Source organism: Rhincodon typus, chromosome 32 (assembly GCF_021869965.1).
Source record: "Rhincodon typus isolate 14 chromosome 32, sRhiTyp1.1, whole genome shotgun sequence".
NCBI classification, from domain to species: Eukaryota; Metazoa; Chordata; class Chondrichthyes; order Orectolobiformes; family Rhincodontidae; genus Rhincodon; species Rhincodon typus.
Window position 1 is genome coordinate 4,007,814 of NC_063363.1, and position 19,652 is coordinate 4,027,465.

The following is a 19,652-nucleotide window of genomic DNA, read 5'->3' on the forward strand; positions in this document are numbered from 1 at the left end:
TCTGAGAAGTTAATTCCAGGAAATGTCAATTTCAGCCCTTCAAACAAAACACAAGTTATAGCAAAACCCAGATTGGGGCCGCTCTCTCTCCATAGAGCCAAGATTGTGTTTTAAGGTGTAAATATGCACATTGGTCCCAGATGTACAGAGAGGTTATACTGTAGCCAAGTACAAAACAAAGAAATACCAGACAGGTAAAGATACACTAGTCTGCCCAGACTGTCTCATCCAACTGCAACATCTATGCATTATACCAAAAGTCTTCTTTGCCATACCCTGCACTTCCTCATCAATACCCATGAGGGGTGAAAAACCACATCAAAAAAACCTGAGGACACGTGAGAAAAATAAAACAATTGGAAAATGCCAATACAATCCATCTGGATGAGCAAAACTACTCCAGGCTATAGGCCATGACTTCCTTCATTCCATATCTACCTTTCTATACCAAGATCTCTGCTTCAGATGGTTAACCAGGCCAGCTTCCTCTCTGAAATATATATAGCAAATTAGCACTCACCAGACTGCTCAGAATTACTCTTGAACTGCTAAGTCCATCAAAATAAACTTGCCACAATCCGGTCCTTCCATGATTTTATGAACCCTAATCAAATCATTATTCTACATTAGGGAAGTATAGACACAGAGCCATATCCAAGTCTGAACAACTGAACTTGGGATTATTTTTGTGGTTTTCTGAACTTTTTCTGAAGCCTCAATGTCACTCACTATGGCAGGGGGATGGGGGGCAAAGCTACAATTCTAATTGAAGCTCACTCATGTACTAAATGGTACATTTCACATTGCAGTGAATAGTGCATTGAATTCAGCCTACTATGTAACGTTTCAACTGAAACTTCATGATATAACTCTCCCAATGGTTTTGGAGCAATACATCAAGATACTAACAGTTATTCTCAACAGTCTTTAATTGTGTTCCTCATAAGCTGAAAGTGAGCTTTCTGTTACATCTACTCACTTGCATAACATTACACTTCTCCAAGTTAAATGCCTTTTGCCAAATCAGGGCCCATTTTGTCCGTTTACATCTGCTTGCATTTAGTTAACGTGTTCCACTGTTGCAAGGTCTGCAAACCTGCAGAGCATTACCACAAAACCTTTGCCCAATGTTTTTAACAGTTTATAAAGAATTATGGCCCTAACACAAATCCCTGCAATAACATATTGAGGCAACTTCTGAAATGGTTTCTGGAAATATGGACAGACAATAAACACAGGATAGTTACAACATAAAATGAGGCCATTCAGCCAGTCATGTCCATGCAGAGGCTCTCTACAGAAGCAGTTCACTCATTTCCGCATCCCTTCCTTTGCCATGCATCCGTATCTTTTTTCTCAGATTATTATCCAATTCTCTTTGAAACCCATGATTGACCTTCACCACTTTCAGACTGAACCTAACTACTCCCTGTGTAAAATAACTTTAAAAAGATAAGCCCTTCCCCTAATGGGAACAGTTTGCTCCACCTCCCATCTTTTTGCAGACTCCTCGTGATTTTGAAAACTTCTTTCAAATCTCCTTTAAATCTTCTCTCCAAAGAGAACAGCCCCAGCATGTGCAATCTATTCATGTAACTGAAGCTCCAGATCCCTGAAGTCCCGGTAAATCTGTGCTGTACCACGTCAAAGCCTTCACAGGCTTGCTAAAGTGTGATGACCAGCACATGCTTCATCATCTCTTCATAACCCTTAGGTGAATATCATAAGATGGCATATTAAGGCAATTTACAGAAAACAGTCTAACAGTCCAAGCAAACATCACAGAAGACATATCAAAGGATAATAAAGAATGACTAAATTAAAGTTGGAGGAAGCACATTAAAGCAAGCAGAATAAACAGATTGAAAAGAGACAATTAGAAAACTACCTGGAGAAAAGACGGGCTTAGGAGATAGGAAATAGGGACATGGTGAAGTTGGAAGAGGAACTGCTGATCTCAATTTAAATCAATGTAATAGGAACCTGTTAATCCTGAGATTCACTTATTCCTAGCGCACATTATTACATTGGTTACACGCTGTATCAGAATGGTTTGGAGGCTATTTTAATATTGTGAAACCTTGGTTAACTTCAGGGGCTGTAAATTGCCCCATTTAGACAATGAGTGAACACATTGCACTACAGTGATAAATGTTTGAATACTGAGGGTCACTGTCCAAGGCTGAGGTGACAAATGGTTGCTGTATAACAGGCAATGGAACTGCTGAGATTTATCAATTAAATCAAAACTTATTTTTTTCAGGAGAGAAGGGGAGAGAAAAGGTACAAGGTGGAAGAATGAAGTATTAAGAAGTGACAATGGTAAAAAGGCAGCAGCTGGACAGGAAACTAAAACATCAAAACATACAGGGCAATAAAAGGCAATGACAGGAACAAGCTACCTATGACAATACTTGCAAGTTACTGATCACATCGAAAATGAGAAGACTTGAAAAATTCTTGACCCAAGTGAGATTTATTAAGTGAAAAAAATTCACATTTAAAGCACATGGCACCCCTTCCAAAAGTGTACAGCAATTGGTGATTAAAGAATTCAGAGGTTTGTTACACAATTTGTCCAACATTCTATTAGTGCAAAGTCTCACAGCACAACAGCCTGAAAATCAAAAACAATGAAAAATCTGAACCTGATTTCTTCAGTACCATCAATATGGTTGATTTCTGGCACAGCTATGCTTAATTCAAGGTTTCCTTTGTTGCATTTATTTTTACATAGAACATCATGTGTGACACTAGACTTGTGTAGTCATTATATAGGAGGTACCCTCCACATTCCCATGCAAACAGTCTACTGTGCTGTAATTAAACACTACCAAACATAAAAATAGATCCACAGCAATATTTCCCAAAATTTACATTTTTTAAAAACATTTTCCATTTATACAAAACACCCCATCGTTGTACATTGTGCATTGTACAATCTGCAACTTTGGAATTTGATATGCATTTTCCTTCTCTACAAGTTGAAGCAATCAATTTTTTTTTTTTTTTTTTACAAAAATGAAGCAGAACGGACACACCAAAACCACTCAGGTTCTGGTGGCTGGCTGATGGAGTTGACCATGTGTATCCATATGTGCAATTCAAACGTTGGAATCATTGAAGGCTGATGCACAAAATTACAGACCACTTAAGTTTTACTTAGTAAGGCAGATATGGCAGAATGATTAAAGGCTTTTAAGCATTTTCTTAAAACAAAACTCCAGTTTTAAGGCAAGAAAATTAAATGAAAACACAAAACTTTAAAAAGTAGTACCATATGTTAAAACAAGCAGCCCTGCTGGACTTCCCCTCCATGCACCCAGCAGTAAAATAGTACATTCATGTGACTTAAATAAAATGCAAACAAATTATAGATCAATAAAAATGGCTCCATTTCAGATAGTAACTATAACACAGACCTAAACACTACCACATAGTGAAGCTAAACTAATGCAAGACAGCAGGTTGTCAGCAATCACACGATGGCTTGCCAGCTCAAGAAGAAACACAATTACCAAAAGAACATTTTTTTTTCCTTCACATAATGCACATTTGGCAAAATTCCACACAAGTTGTGATCAAGTTCAACATTACCATACAGTAGGGAAATGACCAAGGCTGTGTGTTAGTGTGATCCAAACTATATACTTTGATATTTTTGAAAAGGGAGGTGAATTTTCAAAATTCTTTTGAGATATTTGTCCTCAGATATTTGCTTATATAAGCAAACCCATTCATTTGAGCAAAATTATAGTTAAGAGACTTGTCATATGTAAGTTCTTTTTAATAGTTTACAGCTATGCTCAAGAGGCAAAGTGACAAAAGCTCTGATTGACAGAAGTATGAATTACTAGTTAAACCAAATCTACTTTCTGAAATCAAGAAACATGCTAAAAGAAACAACTGCAATTCTCTGGCCAGTTCTCTATTTGTGACACATTATTTGCTGGTTTGCCAAAATAGAATTGAACAGTAAATGCTTTTTCACAAGGGACATTAGAGTTGTTCGACATTTCATTGACAATTCAAATTATGTAAACATATTTGGAGAATTACATTACATGGTTAAGAGGGTATAAGGGAAATCATCTATATTTGATGTGGGCAGTTCAGGTTTTTTTCCAGTAAAAATATGACTCAGAACTACTGAAGAACCACGAAAACCTGGAATAATGATGATTCTAAATCCTCCCTCAACAAAGTACAATTATGAAGGACTATATTGGAAAATTCTGTAATTTAGTTTGTTTGGTCTGACAAAAAGCCAACTGCAATTTAGTTGTTAGAAGAGGGAAGCTTGACGATCCAACCAACAACGCTTTAAGAACTGCAACCATCATGCACACTGTAATTAAGAAACAACCAGGACACCATACTTTAACAGATTTCGCATTTGGCCTATAGTGAAGGCATAAATGCTTCTTCATCCTTTATAGCTGGGGTTGAATGCTAGAGAAAACAAAACTACAGCCCTCTGAATGTTTTTGCAGTGTGACTCATGGAATATTTGGTCCAGTGGAGGGAATTAGTACCAGCTTGCAGCGTGTTGGGCATCTGTATAAAATTTGGGGAACTGTACCCTTCCAAACATCCTTTAGCAACAATAAAATAATTACATTCTTACTAATGTTGAAACCATGATCAGAAAATGACACAGAATTGGCAACTCCCAGCAGCCTTGTAGCAGGATCAAAACTGAAGCTGCACTCTGTTTCTGATGGCCAAGCTATTATCATGCCTCACCAATTAAAATCTAAAGCTTAAAATGAACTCAATCATTTTGTTTCAGTCATCATTTAATCATGTATCATTACATTACAGTCTCCATTATGAACTATAGACAATTAAAACCAAACCTACTAAATTCAATCTATATGTCAATTCAAAAATATAACCACTGAATTTATAATGTCTCACTGTAACAAAGATTGTTTGATTTTTCTAAAATGAGAATTTAAAAGCATAAGTTTGCCAAATGCAACTTACTGATGGTCCATGAACTTATCCCAGTTAAAAGGATGAAAACAATTTAATTTCACAGTTATAGTCCAGGTGTTGATGTGAATCATAAATTGTTTGGACAGCATATTGAATTTTGGGGCGGGTGAGGTGTAGGGACGCAAATAGAGACAGACAGAATGAGAGTGAGTGCGCTTTGATGGCTGTAAGAGAATAATAACAATCTTTTAATGAACAGTTCTATTTCAGTTATTAGTTGGAGTTAATTGTAAGACAAACAGGACTGGCACATTTGTTTTGACCTATCTGCTCACACACAAGTTCCTGGGCTACCAAGAAATCCTGCAAAGGACACAAAGACTTATTTCTGCCAATTCTGGCTTCAAGCCAACCAAAAGAACTGTTGCTCCAATGCCATCAATTAGCGGGCAATTGCAAGCTCTTCAGACAACCGCGTCTAGCTCAAAAGTGCAAGAGACTGGCTTATACACAGGTTTTGTGGCTGAAGAGAGATTCTAGAAGATGATTAGATCCAAAAAAATATACTTTGGTTAATGTTTTCAAGAACACATGCAGTTGGATTAAAAAAACTGAAGGTTTTAAGAATATTAAATTATTTCATTAAATGATGGAATTTGACGTCTGAGTGAAGACATCAGGAACACATACAGAACATGAACTCATCAGTTTTCTTTTTAACAGAAATTTGGGTATCCCTTGAAAAATAAAATGTTCCACAATGAAGAAACAAGACTTGATTCATGTTTGTTTGTCTGTCTATTTGTGTCTGACTGTATGTGAGTTTAAGGAGTTATAATTTCAGCTAGCAGAGTTGTATGTTAACAAAGTATGTTAAAAAAAAAAAGTATGTTTTGCTTAATTGTGGTTAGAACCAGTTTCTTTGTAATAAATAGCAGTTTCTTGTTTAGTACAGAAGCCTGGTCAGAGTTTTCTGTTAACCTGATTCCATCAGACAGGCAAATTGGGAATTTGAGTACTCTAATTAAATCTTTAACTTCTGTGACAACCTCATGAGTAGCGGGGCTCAAGAATCAGTGCACTTTCATTAGTGACACTGTCATGACATTGGCAAAAGAGTCAGTAGAAAGATACAGAAAATCTTATTTCCTTTTTAAAAAAATGGCGAGTTACAATGATCTGGTACATGCTGACAGAAATAGATTCAGCAATAACTTTCAAAAAGGCATTGGTTAAACTGTCAAAAGTAGAAAAAAAAAATTAATGGACTTCAGGATTAATTGGATGGCCCTTTCAAAGTGCAGCCCCATGTTCAATGATTTCTTCTGTACAGAATCATTTTAGGATTGAATCTGGCATACAATCAAGTCAGCAACCCAAGATGTTTTTGTGAAACTGAGTTTTGTTAGGATATGCATTAACTATATTAAAATTATCATGATTTAACAGTAGACACCACAGGACTTCAAACTGCAAGCAATGTAAATTTAATATTATAGCAGACTGTATTTGCAACCTTTGTGTTGTTGGAAACTATTCTGCAATTTGCCAAACACCCTCTCTTTTTATATAGATTATTTGATCAATTTGATGTGAAAATATTGACAGAGTATCAAGTTCAAACAAAGAAATAGTGAAAATATTAAATGCACTGCCCCACTGAACTACTCAATTTCCATAGAAGGTTCTATTGCATAATGGATCAGATTTTCCCTTTTGGTACTTAAAAACTATTTTTAATTTTAAATTAAAATCATTGAGCAAATTCAATCATTGTAATAACTGTATAATTGTTAACATCAGTTGTGTGACTTTATTTTATTTCATTAATGATGCTATAGTTTTTAAAAAGTGATTTAAATCAATATTGATGTCTTGGAAAATCAGATTTGATATTGAAACCTAACCTTTTTGTGTATGCAATGGCATCTACAGACCATCAGAAAGAGAATCTGCAGCTGTAACATCCACCAAACAAATAACCTGAAAATTAAACGGTGCCTGAAGGCGAACAACACAAGCACAGCTGTGCAAAAGCCTACAGTCAGGGACCAGGACTGCACTATTTATCTTGCATTCTTACCTAAGTATTACAGCTTACTGCAATAAATTTTAAATTTTGGTCCATATAAAAATAATGTATTGCAACTCAGAAAAGTGCATTTTTTAAAAAGGGTTTTTTTTTCTGCTCCTGAAACTTCTTCAAAGAAATCTTGCACTGCTTGTACGTGGCAAGGTCTTCATGCAAGTACCATCGGCACATCATCTGAAAAACCGTTAATCAATGGTGCATCTTCATCATCGCCTAAAGCAGGAGAAATTTAAAACGCGACTGTTCAGTGAGTGAAAAACAAATCAATAAGAAACAAAATTTAAAAATCCATTCCTCTGTCCCATTCACCAATCATTTGAGTTCTTCAGTGCCAAAGGCCCCATTTCAAACTGTTTAAGCAACCAGTCTCTGCACCATTTTGTACATATCTTGAGCGCAATGAAAGGTCAATTTCCCAATCTTATTTTATGCCTAATACAGAACTGGGGTGGGGCACGGAACTGAAGCTACCAGAACAGCAGGTAGACAGGCTGAAATCACTAGATATTCTTTCCCATCTATATGCAGCTCCTGTTTTCTGGCAGTTTGAAAGTGTAGAGCATATTTAGTAATTCTTTTTTGGGAAAAAAACATTCAGTTGTTGCTTTAGAGGGCCTTGATGAGAAAGATATGGTAATTTACGACTAAATATGCCCAAATAGTTATTGGCTCACCTGCTCAACTGGACTTTACAAGGGTGAAATAAGATGAAGTCCCACATTTTAATTCAATCTGATAGATGGACTCTAATGTCCTTCTTTAAGATCATGAGCAATAAGAGGGGCGGCATGGTGGCTTAGCGGTTAGCACTGCTGCCTCACAGCATCAGGGATCCGGGTTCAATTCCAGCCTCAGACAACTGTCTGTGTGGAGTTTGCACACTCTCCCAGTGCCTGCAAGGGTTTGCTCTGGTTTCCTCCCACAATCCAAAGATGTGCAGGTTAGGGTGGATTGGCCATGGGAAATTGCCCATAGTGTCCAGGGATGTGCAGGCTAAGTCGGTTAGGCATGTGAAATACAGAGTTACAAGGATAGGGTAGTGGGGGTGGGTGTGGGTGGTTTACTCATCAGAGCATCAGTGTGAACTTGATGGGCCAAACGGTCGGCTTCCCACTGTAGGGAATCAAATGATTCTATGAAGAAGAGTAGACTATAGGATACCACACACCTTCTCGACCATTTAATAACTTCATTGTTGATCTTTTATCCTCAATTCTAACTCAATGCCTGATTTCTGCATCACACCATTCTATTAGTATTCAAAAATCATCAAGCTCAGCCTTGAATATACTCAGCTGTATATCAGTCATGCTCTGTTCTATTTGTCACTATATTATTCTTCCGTTATTAGTTGTTGTAATCCTCTAACAGCATTGTGATTGTACCTACACTAAAATCGGTCAGTAGCGGTTCAAGAAGGTGGCTCACCACTACTTTCTCAGGGGCAGTTAAGGATCAGCAGCAAATGCTAGCCTTGCTAACTTTTTTAAAATTCACTCATGGGATGTGGGCATCATTGGCTGGGCCAACATTTATTGCCCATCCATAGTTGCCCTTGGGAAGGTAGTGGTGAGCTGCCTTCTTGAACCACTGCAGTGCATGTCCTGCAGGTAGACCCACAATGCCATTAGGGAGGGAGTTCCAGGATTGTGACCCAACCACAGTAAAAGGAATGGTGATATATTTCCAAGTCAGGATGGTGAGTGACACTTCACATTCTATGAGAAAATTTAAAAAAAAAAAACTTAGCATTCAAAGCAAAGTTCTCCTTCATCTCAGTTTTAAATGAGCATCCATTCAACCCCAAGTTTACAACCCTTCTCTCTAGCATTTATAACCAAAGAAATCAGTCTTTCAGCAACCAATATGTTTAACCCTTGCAGAATCTTATGTTTCAATGGAACCCTCTCTCATTCTTCTAAACTGGATAGTATACAGGCCTTGTCTATTCATGGGAAAATCAAAGTCAGGAATCCAAATGAACTTTTGTTCGCTACCACCTCAAGGCACAGACATTCTGACTTCTTAACTTTTAAGTCAACCAAGAACCTAAACTGGAAAAGTTCTATGTTACTGTTGTCAAAATGAGTGATATTGCATAGAATCCAAGGATTCTGCCAGCAAGTCTGCCAAAACCTTTGAATATTCTTTTGCAATGTTTTATGCTAATCTCAGTTTTAACATCTCGAAGCACCACTGACACAGCAGTATTGGCTCAGTGCTGGAAGGAACCTCCAAACAGATTTTGTGCATCCCCAGGAGTAGAGATGGAACCCACAGCACACGGAACCAAAAATGCTAATATTGAACCGAGACACACACAAAAAAAAAGAAACAAAAAACAACAGTAACTTCCAGATTTTCAAGAACCCAAAGTACGTTATAAGCCTCAAGACAGAAGTTCGGCTCATTGGAACCGATTTCCAAAACGTGGAACACTTTACCAAAGAGCCTGTATCAACTGACTGTTATGCATAGCCACGATAAGGCTGTTTTATGCATGTAATCTCTTAGTTTAAACTGACAAAATCCTTACCTAGCTCATCACCTGAAGAAAACACAGCCGATCCTAGTCGAGAATTATAGTGACTATTGGCAAAAGCTGTGAAACTGTTCTGGAGCCTTCGATGACGAACATATAACACAATAAATCCAACACCTAACATCACCAGAAGCAGGAACATTACTGGTACCACAATGGCTGCTACATCTGTGGATTTGGGATTTTTGGAAGCTGAAGGATCTGTAATTTGGAAAGAAAGAATAAAATAAAATACTAAATGTCATAAACGGTATTCCAATTTAGAGATTCACCTGGAAAGAACTTCAGCTTATTTTTAAAATCAGTCAGTAACGTGACCCCAATCGAAAGTCAAAATATAGAGTACACGTAAAACATTAAGTTCAACAAACAAACATCAGGTCAGTCAACAGCTGAAAGTAAAAGACAAGTTATTTACCGACTGGGACTTTGCATCAAAATTGGCATTCTAAAAATGGGTGATACTGAAGATGTGAGCTTCTCTTTTACCTTCATATTATCCAAACTGTTAAATCAATAGTTCTTCCACGTTTCCTGATTTTGATTTTTTTTAAAAAAAATTTTTTAATAACAAAAATTAAGTCTATTAAGCAAATGCAGACTAACACCAAGAGGCATTTAAAATTTTTAAATTGTGGCCTAAAAACTTCTCCCATATGCTGTCTCCTAATTATACTTATATTCTTGTCCCATGGTTATTGCATAAAGTTGGGAGTCATTTTCTAGTTTTGTGTAGTCGACAATCTAATAAGTTATTCTTAAATCACAAAGAAATGAAAATCAGAAATGCATAACACATAATCAGCAGACTCAAATCAGAGATTATCAGATAGTGAACAATTCTCGTGGCTTGACAGTTCAACTCTGTAGCTCAAAACCACTAGCCATTTGCTTTAAATCACACTGTTGTGTGGAAATCCTGACATTGTCGACCATCTTAGACAACTGAATGAAGGCAACATGGCCACACATTGAGTGGCATCACTGAAAATAATGTCAACTCTAGATGAGCCAGAGGACAGTTCTAATATCCACCCAGGTCACTGAGCAACCTGCTATGTGACATACATCCTGTTTGCATAGCTTCCCAAGGGCACTGCCTTCACTCAATGAGGGCAAAGGCTTAATAACCAGGGTGATCCAAGCTCCCATGCAGATACAAAAACTGACTTCTATTATAAGGAAACTCCAACAGTTACTGTATGTTGGAAACTCTGCGCTGTATAATTTAGAAAACTGCATCACAGAAGCACCGAGTAGAACTATTTAAACCTATGGAAACTGCTTACAGTTAACAATTGGATCTTGATCTTTACTGTTCTCTTTAATGGGGTGTGGTTTTAGACAGATACAGCAACAAATTACAAAGGTATAAATAATGTACAAAATGTGAAGTGAATTTTAGGATGTAGCAATTGCAAAGCTTTCCCAGATAAGAAATGGAGTATGTAGATCCATCATTAAGCAATTTTGTAGAAACTAGCCCAAGTAAATGCAATGAATCTGTCCGCTTAATCAAATATGATACATTAATTTGCCAGCAAGATTTAACAGATCCTGGTTGAAGTTAGAACAAGTAATGAGTTACACAATTACATTGGAAAGACTTCACTTTAACTAAGATTTGAGGTGTGCATTTCTGTCAGTAGTTCAAGATAGATGTGTGAACTGTGATAAAGCTAAACTAAAAATGAGTGGTTGACTGGTGGGGGAGGGGGTGGAGGAGAGCAGCTCAGTGTGGAAATCCTGACAAATGCTGATAGATTTAAAACAGAACATTTAGATTATGATCCAAAAATATCTAGGATCAAAGCAGTGTGTAAAGTAGTTGAGTAAAACTTTTGTCATTTTTAATTTGCTGACAAAAATACAATGAAAATTCCTGAAGTCTAAACTAAAATGGAAATTACCATTTAAGATAAACAAAGCAGGTAAAATTGAAAACCTCTACTAGGGCTAAAATTCTAATCAGCAACATACAGCTTTACAAACATTTGCTGGTAAAGGAAAATATTTTGTTACCGCTCTCTCTCAAGGTTCAGTACATTGTTGCTCAGCATTTGTGCTTTTCAGTGGACAGAAATGAAGCAACTTGTTTTTAGAAAGTACACATTAAAATAAATTCTAAAATGACCAGAATGGTAACATGAAAAATAAAAACTAAATTTCACTCCTTTAAGAATCCCCCTTAAGAATAAAGCTAGTAACTAAAAGATACTCTAAAGCCAGGACATTTCCTTCATGATTTTATGATTTAGAATAGTACAGGAAAGGTCTAAAGGACACTTATTTAGAGCAAAATGAAATCCAGGGCTAAATGTGTTAAAGGGCACAAACACACAGCATGTAAGTAAAACTTCTATACAGGAATAACAATTAAACGTGCTGGTACAAGAACAAAGCAAATACTGTGAAACCCTCAAGTATCTAATGCATACTTGGCTGGGTGTAGGAAAATACAGCACCATAGCCAAGTATTATTTTAAATGCATATTAGACTCTTGCCTTATAGGCTAACTGAGAATTAGTTTTGATGCTGTGTACTTGTGTTCAGTGGTTTAAGTTATCAAATTTTCATGGCCTCACCGTTTCCAAGTTCATCGTACAGCAGGGAAGCAGGTTCACCACAAATCTGTCCATTGTACAAGCATCTGGCTTGCACTGTGAATGTATAGTTGTGGCCAGGCTTCAGATCAGAAATCTCGAAGATGTTATCTGTTGTATTCCCAAGGCATACCGTTGTATTAGTCGCATGATCAAACATGTGGATTTCATATCCCTGGAGGTCAAACAAAGGACAAGGTATTAAGTTATGTATTTCCTCTCCAATTTTCTTGGTACCATCCTTCAAGAGATTTTGCAGTTCACACGGCAATGGATCAGAGGGAGAAAATCAAAAGTTTTCCCTCTGTCTTCCTACCCAAAGAGCAGAAGTGAAAGCTTTCTTAAATTTCAGCAGGCTACCAAAAATGTTAAAACAGGAGTAGACAAAAATCACTGCAAGTAAAATTTAGTGCTTTGTGACCCAAGGCAAACACCTTTCAAAATACTATATAATAGTATAGGTAGGAAACAGAACAAAAAAAGGCTCTTTTCTGTTCCCTATATAGAAAATCTGACCCTAACACAAAAAAGCTCAGATTTAGAACAGAGATTTTAACCTTCAGCCAGATTCATTCAAAACACACTTGTGATGAAACTCCATTCTTGAGCACCAATTTTAGCCATTCCTGTGGTTTTTTTCATAAAAATAGAAACATTGAGAAATCAAACAAATATAGCCAATTTAACTACATTAGATGCACATACATTACTTCACTCACACATACGCAGTGATACAACCCAAATAAATTGCGAGCAAAATATTTTAAAATGCAGATTAGATCAGTGCCAATACAGATGTTGTTTTGCAACAATATTCAATAGCTCACTTGCTGATTGTCCCAGAACAGATTATAAGAGAAAATGTAGGATTGGTCACTCTTTCTATAAATTAGAAAACAGTTACTATCCAGATGCAGGCAAACTAAAAAGTGCCTATGATAATATTTCAGGTACTTCGGAAAAGATAAATCAAACTGGGAATCAACAAAAAAGCAAAAAACAGATGCAAAACTGACATTCCAACAGTTTTTATTCTCTGCCCTGGGCTAATCAACTAAACAGCTTTCGTGGGTTTGAGAAAACAGACTTATTTTAAATTTATACCTTTTTTCTCCTCTTCTCTTACTGAGAAAAAAAGTTTTGGGTAAATTTCTCAGTAACTGAAAAACAGATCATTCATGAATCTCTATACAGTTCCCGTGCCAGATTTAACCCTTTTAAAATGATCACCAGTCAACAGGTAGAGGAACAGTAGATTCCTCAATTAGCTGTTATACACACCTCACACTCTTTCACTGCATTAGCATCAATGAAAGCAGGGAGAAGCAGCCCTTCGAAAGATCATCTATTTTGGAAACTCATTAAATCTTCCAAAATATAAAATATCCTGAATGACCTCATGGGAGCTATAAACCAGAAACACTTCCTTACAAAGCTTTTATTTACTCATCCAGCATATTACTGTTTACAAGAGTAATTAAGTGTGCTGAATTCCATTCAATCATCGTAAAGAAGAAATGCCCTCTAGAGAATGGTTATTTTGCAACATGGATGCAAGCACTGACTCATCCTATTCTATATGTAATTCACTGATTCATGCAGAGCAGTTAACACTGGGGAACGTTAGGAGTAAGATTTATAGCTAAGAGAGTGAGACAGATCACAGGTCCATTAAAATAAATGGCACTCGGATTTAAAGGGTGAGGGATCTCAAAATGTGTTGCTTACAAACAGACAAGTATCACTGCAGATGAATGCAACTTTTCAGTGGAAAATATTGACCTAGGACTGTTACGCTAATACAAAATATAGGCAAAAATGAAAATACCAACACTGAGAATTTGAAGAAAGATGATAACAGAAAAATTTGTTGTTGAAAAAGGCTTCAGATTCAAATTTATTATCATTGACTTACTGGAAGCTCCTCCTTGCAACACTATGCCTAGGCTGTAGTATTAGTATCATTAAAATAGTGAAATCAGACTTCAAATGACGCAAAGAAGAGCAAACAAAAGGGAGCAGAATCAAGGTGATCACGTTTAAAAAGAAGTTCGAGTCAGAGATTCAATAGGTGCAAAAAGATGCTCCAATCTGGAAATATTTTTGAATTGTGTTTAGGACACAAAAGTAAATTTCATTTTTTTTTAATTATTAAGCGCTGCAAGGCAATGTCATTCCCTAACAGTACATCCGTCTTTTACCCTGCGTTTAAAAAAACTTTATTCTCCTTATGGCGAATGATTTCCATGAAATCTTATTAGCATAAATTGCAGCCAATCTGAAAGGGTTATCCACTTTATTGATTCCTTTTTTCTCGTTTCACATACTTTAAATATTCCTTTTTCAAATTTTAACCACTTCATGCACTGCATTTAATAGGAAATATTTTCAGAAGCAGTCATTAAATCATTATTAAAATCTGTGTCCTATATCCAATTTTCACCCAAACAGTTACCTGGCTTTTAGCATGTTGTGCCATGATGCAACCAACAAACAACTATATAGACTTTATTAAATGCCATTTAAGAAATCCATTACATTTCCCATATCCATAAATTCTTATTTCCACAGATACTCAAATATATTTTTTAGATGTTATTTGCAAATCTATGCTGACTGTCCTTGAGCAGAGGTGTAGCATCAGCACATTTATGTTTTTTTTCATACATAAGGAGGATTGAAAATTCAATGGCATTGAGGCACTGATAACATCATACAGGAAGTTTGTTGACAGATGTGAAAATTGTCCAGGGCAAACGGTTATCAGACATTTTCCTTCTCACGGAAAATTTGCATTATTTCTTCAGCTACCTCATCAGCAATTCAAGGTACAGTACATTGAAATCAACATGCTGTTTCCCAATAGTCCTTCTGCATCCTTCAGTAATACGACATCTTGGTACCGGCAATGGGGAACAATGGACAGATGTAACTTCAAAAAAGAGAGCAGGAAAGGAGCCCTCACCTCTGGATGTTCTCGCAATCTCCAGTGGCTGGCTTCAGAACAGCTCGGGCTTGTAAGCTGTTGGCAAGTGTTGAAGCATTTTAACTAGCTAATAATAGGTGTTATGAAGTTGGGTAGAGTAATTTTGAGGTAGAAAGCAGGAAGCCAAAACATGTGGTTCCTTCAAGAGATTTGTGCTTTGCCTGTACTTAGAAATTTTTCTAAAAACGTATGTCTGTGAGCAACAGCTGAAGTTGCCAGTACAAAGAGCCTCAAAAAGTGAAACAAGTGTATCAAATAAAAACCCTTACAGGTGGCAAACAAAACAGCAGTCTTGTTGTGATGTTGTGCCAACGAGTTTGAATTTGGCCAATTAATTTAAACAAAGCACCTAGAAACAGAAAGCCAATTGAATTTAATTCTGATGGTGTTGACAACCTGAAACCAATCATGTTATAAGAAATCAATTATGGATATATAAGGGCAAGAGCATTTGGAAAATTGGGGAGAGTCAAATGCTACCTGCCACAGTTAGCACCATTCAGCTCTCAGAGAAAACCCATCTAATTAATCAAAGGTACCACGGTATTTTAGCTCAAAGTCCTAATTGAAGAAATTATCGAGATAAAACATCCTGGACAGCAGAATTAATGCAAGAAAGGGGTTTGTGAAAAGAGCAGAGATGACAGATTACTCCAGAAGACACAGTCTGTGTAAGCTTGAAGTGATTAAGTTATAATTTATTGCTTTTTATTAATTGGGTTTATGTTAGTGGGACTTGTCTTTATTTAAACAGCATTCCAGTAGAATTTAGACCAATTAGGGAGTAATCAGTAGTCTAGGGGGGAATTGTCAGTTTGTTAGTAATTTTGTTAATTTGTTCATTGTTGGGTTAAATAAATAAAATTTTGTTTCTTGTTACTCACAAAGTGGAGATCAAGGATTTTCTTTCTTTTAACCCCTCTTTTAATAGATTATGAGGGGAAAGATGAGCTTCTCTGGGTGTTTAGAGGGTAATTATTAGAGGGGAACCCCTACACCTGTCAGAACAGATTGGGGCTGGAGTTTTAGTTTAATTATCGGAGGGGTTTGGCCATTCCCTGTCATAACATAGTTTGAAGCAACAGATTCAACAACTGATTATCCTTATTATGTATTAATCTATTAGGGAACAGAGCATCAAAGAAACAGGTATTTTATTGGAGTAAGAAGTTTCTTTCATGCAACAATCAGGCACAAGAGAACAATAATTCACGCTGTCTCAAAAGTCAGGCTGCAACTAAAGTTTTACCATTAAGTTTGTAAAGGCCAAACCTTAACACATTCCAGAAGATAATAAGGCAAACTCACCGCACCAGTCACTCTCTCTAGTTACACTAATGTAGGATTTAATGGGGTACTTTTATTGAGGCAGTAGCTAATCATAACTGCATTACATAGAATTATCACTAGTGGAACATCCCTAAACACAACTGCTTTGTATCCCTGGAAAATTCAATCATCAAAGCAGATGTTAAATCAAATCAATTTGAGAGTGAAAAAGTGCAAAAATATTATAAAAAAATTTTTGAAGCACTCCAGAATAAACTACTATCGTGACCATGAATACTTGGCTTATTTTTCTGAACCAGGAAGTGATGCTACATCTCTGCAAATCATTGGTCAGACCACATTTGGAGTACTACATTCATTCTGGGCATCTTATTTAACGAAAGATGTTAAAACCCTGGAGAGAATGCAAAGGAGATTTACTGGACTGATACCAGGATTGAGGGATTTCAGATGCAAGGAAAGATTAAAGAAATTATGCTTATTCTCCTTGGAGCAGAGAAGAGTAAGAAGTAACCTTAGCGAGGGGTTCAAAATTCTGAATAATTCTGATAGGGTAAAAGGAGAATATTCTGTTTTCACTATTGATATGTCAGTAACTAGGGGTCACAATTTCAAGACTGCCAGCTAGGAGTGAGGTGGGGAGAAACTTCTTTACTCCTCTCCCAGGCATTTGAAATTTTGAGTAAAGGCAGATTCCATAGGATGTTCCCAAAAAAAAAAATAAAAAAAAAAAAAAAAATAAAAGAGCTGGCCATATATTTGAAAGTGATGAATTTAGAGGGCTGTGGAGGTTGAACTGAAGAATGGGACTAGCATAGTAGCTCTTTTGGGAGCCGATAAAGACATAATGGGTTGTATGGCCTCCTTCTGTACTGTAAAATTCCATGATTCCATGATTCGAATTCAAGTAAAAATGGAATTAGCTCAAAATAAATAGCAGCAATGTTTGATCATATTTTATACTCACCCTGCTGTCTTTAAAGTTCTTTTCTTTTAATTTGAGGCTTTTCCAGAACAGCAGGATGTGGTCTTTCTCTGGTAAGATTTTCAGTGACTCTGGTGCTGACAGAGGAACTGCCGTAAAGAGAACACAAAATAAAAATATGGACACAATGAGTTATTCAAGCTATCAAAATACCAGAATACCACCAGCTGCCTCCTGCATCCCTCCCAACAGACAGAACTCATTGTTCAGTGCATTCCTGATACATTTTTCAAGCATGTCTGGCCCCTGAGCAATGATCTTGGTCAATTTCTTTGGGTCATTGTCACCATTCCTGCGGCACATAAACAGGAGGAAAATTCAGCTATGCACTGATGCATTTTGAAGTAATTTGGCAGAGCCTAAACATTAGCAAGAATTTTGTGGGATCAGTAGGGTTGAAGGTGGTCAATGGTTTAGTCTGTTTTTGCACGCATACATGTAATTAACCCTCTGAGAATCAAGACGTTCTTTGCTTTCAAAGCACACAAGGGTAACACTGTAAAGTGAGGGAGCAAAACTTCAGCATTTTCTATGGAGTTCATCATGAATGGAATTAAATTCAAAGAATGTAGGATAGTTTGGAGGTACCTGTCAAGAAATTTAATTTAGTTAGAAATTGGATCTCATTGTGATTTATACCCAGGACTATTTTGAAACCATCAAAATATTAACTGTATTCACTAAAACATAATATATATCTGCAGAATGCATGTATTGCATCTGATGCTAAACAGAAAAGGAAATGGGGGGGGAGAGCAAACCACCCAGACTATTCACTGTTGATGCTTAAAAAATGTTACAATAGTACAAGATGAAATATATGGAATAGCAAAATATCATTTTAAGGATTTGTAAAAATTCAGATCTTTATCCAAGTACCAAATTAAAACATTATCTACTGCCATGCTTTACTCAGGTGAAAATATAAACTGCCATCTTACCCTCTACAATGCATTTTAAAAGAAACATTCTTCCCATCCTCAACATTTACCCACACAAGAAGGTGAATCATTAGTTCCCTGGACTCCATTAACATTACTCTAAAGCAGTTAAAAATGTTCATTTTTTTGTATTGGCAAAGAATACATTCTACTATGCAAAAAACTTTGGCTTCTATATAACAACCACTATGGCAACACTGCATAGCACATAGCAAATAAAAGACTGAACCTGAACCTGAACCCCAGTGTGTTCATTACAGCTCCCATTTGTTAGCATTCAACTCTGCTATTCTACTAGCAGAAATATTTGTATCATCTATAACCATGGGTGAGGTGTCACAGGACTGGAGGGTGGTCAATGTTATGCCTTTATTTAAGAAAGGCTGTAAGGATACACCTGGAAAACTACAGACCTGTGAGCCTGACATCGGTGGAGGATAAGTTGTTGGAGGTGATTCTGAAAGATGGGATTTACATGCATTTGCAGAGGCAAGGACTGATGAGGGATAGTCAGCTTGATTGAGTTTTTTGAGGAAGTCACCAAAAAGATTGAGGGCAGAGCGGTAGATGTTGTTTACATGGACTTTATTAAAGCCTTTGACAAGGTTCCACATGGTAGACTAATTAGTAAAGTTAGATCACATGGTGTGCTTACCAATTGGATACAAAATTGGCTTGACAGTAGGAGACAAAGGGTGGTGGTAGAGGGTTGTTTTTCGGACTGGAGGCCTGTGACCAGCGATGTGCCACCAGGATTGGTACTGGGCCTGCTTTTGTTTGTCAATTATATAAATGATTTGGATGAGAATACAGGAGGCATGATTAGTAAGTTTGTGGATGATACCAAAATTGGTGGTGTAATGGACAATGAAGGAGGTTATCTAAGAATACAAAGAAATCTTGATCAATTGGGTCAAAGGGCTGAGGAGTGACTGATGGAGTTACGCAGACAGGATGGTTAAGATGTTTAGCACACTTGCCTTTATTGCTCAGACCTTCGAGTATAGAAGTTGTCATATTGAGGTTGTAAAGGACGTTAGTGAGGCCCCCATCTAGAGTACTGTGTATGAGTCTGGTTGCCCTGCTATAGGAAGGATATTATTAAATTGGAGTGGGTTCAGAAAAGATTCACCAGGATGTTGCTGGGAATGGAGGGTTTCATATTTTAAAAAAAAATAGGCTGGATAGACTGGGATTTTTTCCACTGGAATGTAGGAAGTTGAGGGGTGATCTTATAAAGGTTTATAAAATCATGAGGGGCACAGATAAGG

General features: G+C 36.8%; 1 protein-coding gene across 3 annotated transcripts in view; it reads right to left on the reverse strand.

The window, feature by feature from the left end:
* Nucleotides 1-2,457: 2,457 nt before the first annotated feature.
* The window catches only part of sorl1 (sortilin-related receptor, L(DLR class) A repeats containing), a 161,074-nt gene continuing 143,879 nt past the window's right edge, over nt 2,458-19,652 (reverse strand). For all 3 annotated transcript variants that reach the window (XM_048615468.1, XM_020526950.2, XM_048615469.1), the window contains 4 exons: nt 17,423-17,529; nt 12,162-12,354; nt 9,570-9,776; nt 2,458-7,246 (listed from right to left, as the gene is read on the reverse strand). In XM_048615468.1, the coding sequence (XP_048471425.1) occupies nt 7,182-7,246; nt 9,570-9,776; nt 12,162-12,354; nt 17,423-17,529 (572 nt within the window). In that variant the 3' untranslated portion in view covers nt 2,458-7,181. The remainder of the gene's footprint in view (nt 7,247-9,569; nt 9,777-12,161; nt 12,355-17,422; nt 17,530-19,652) is intronic.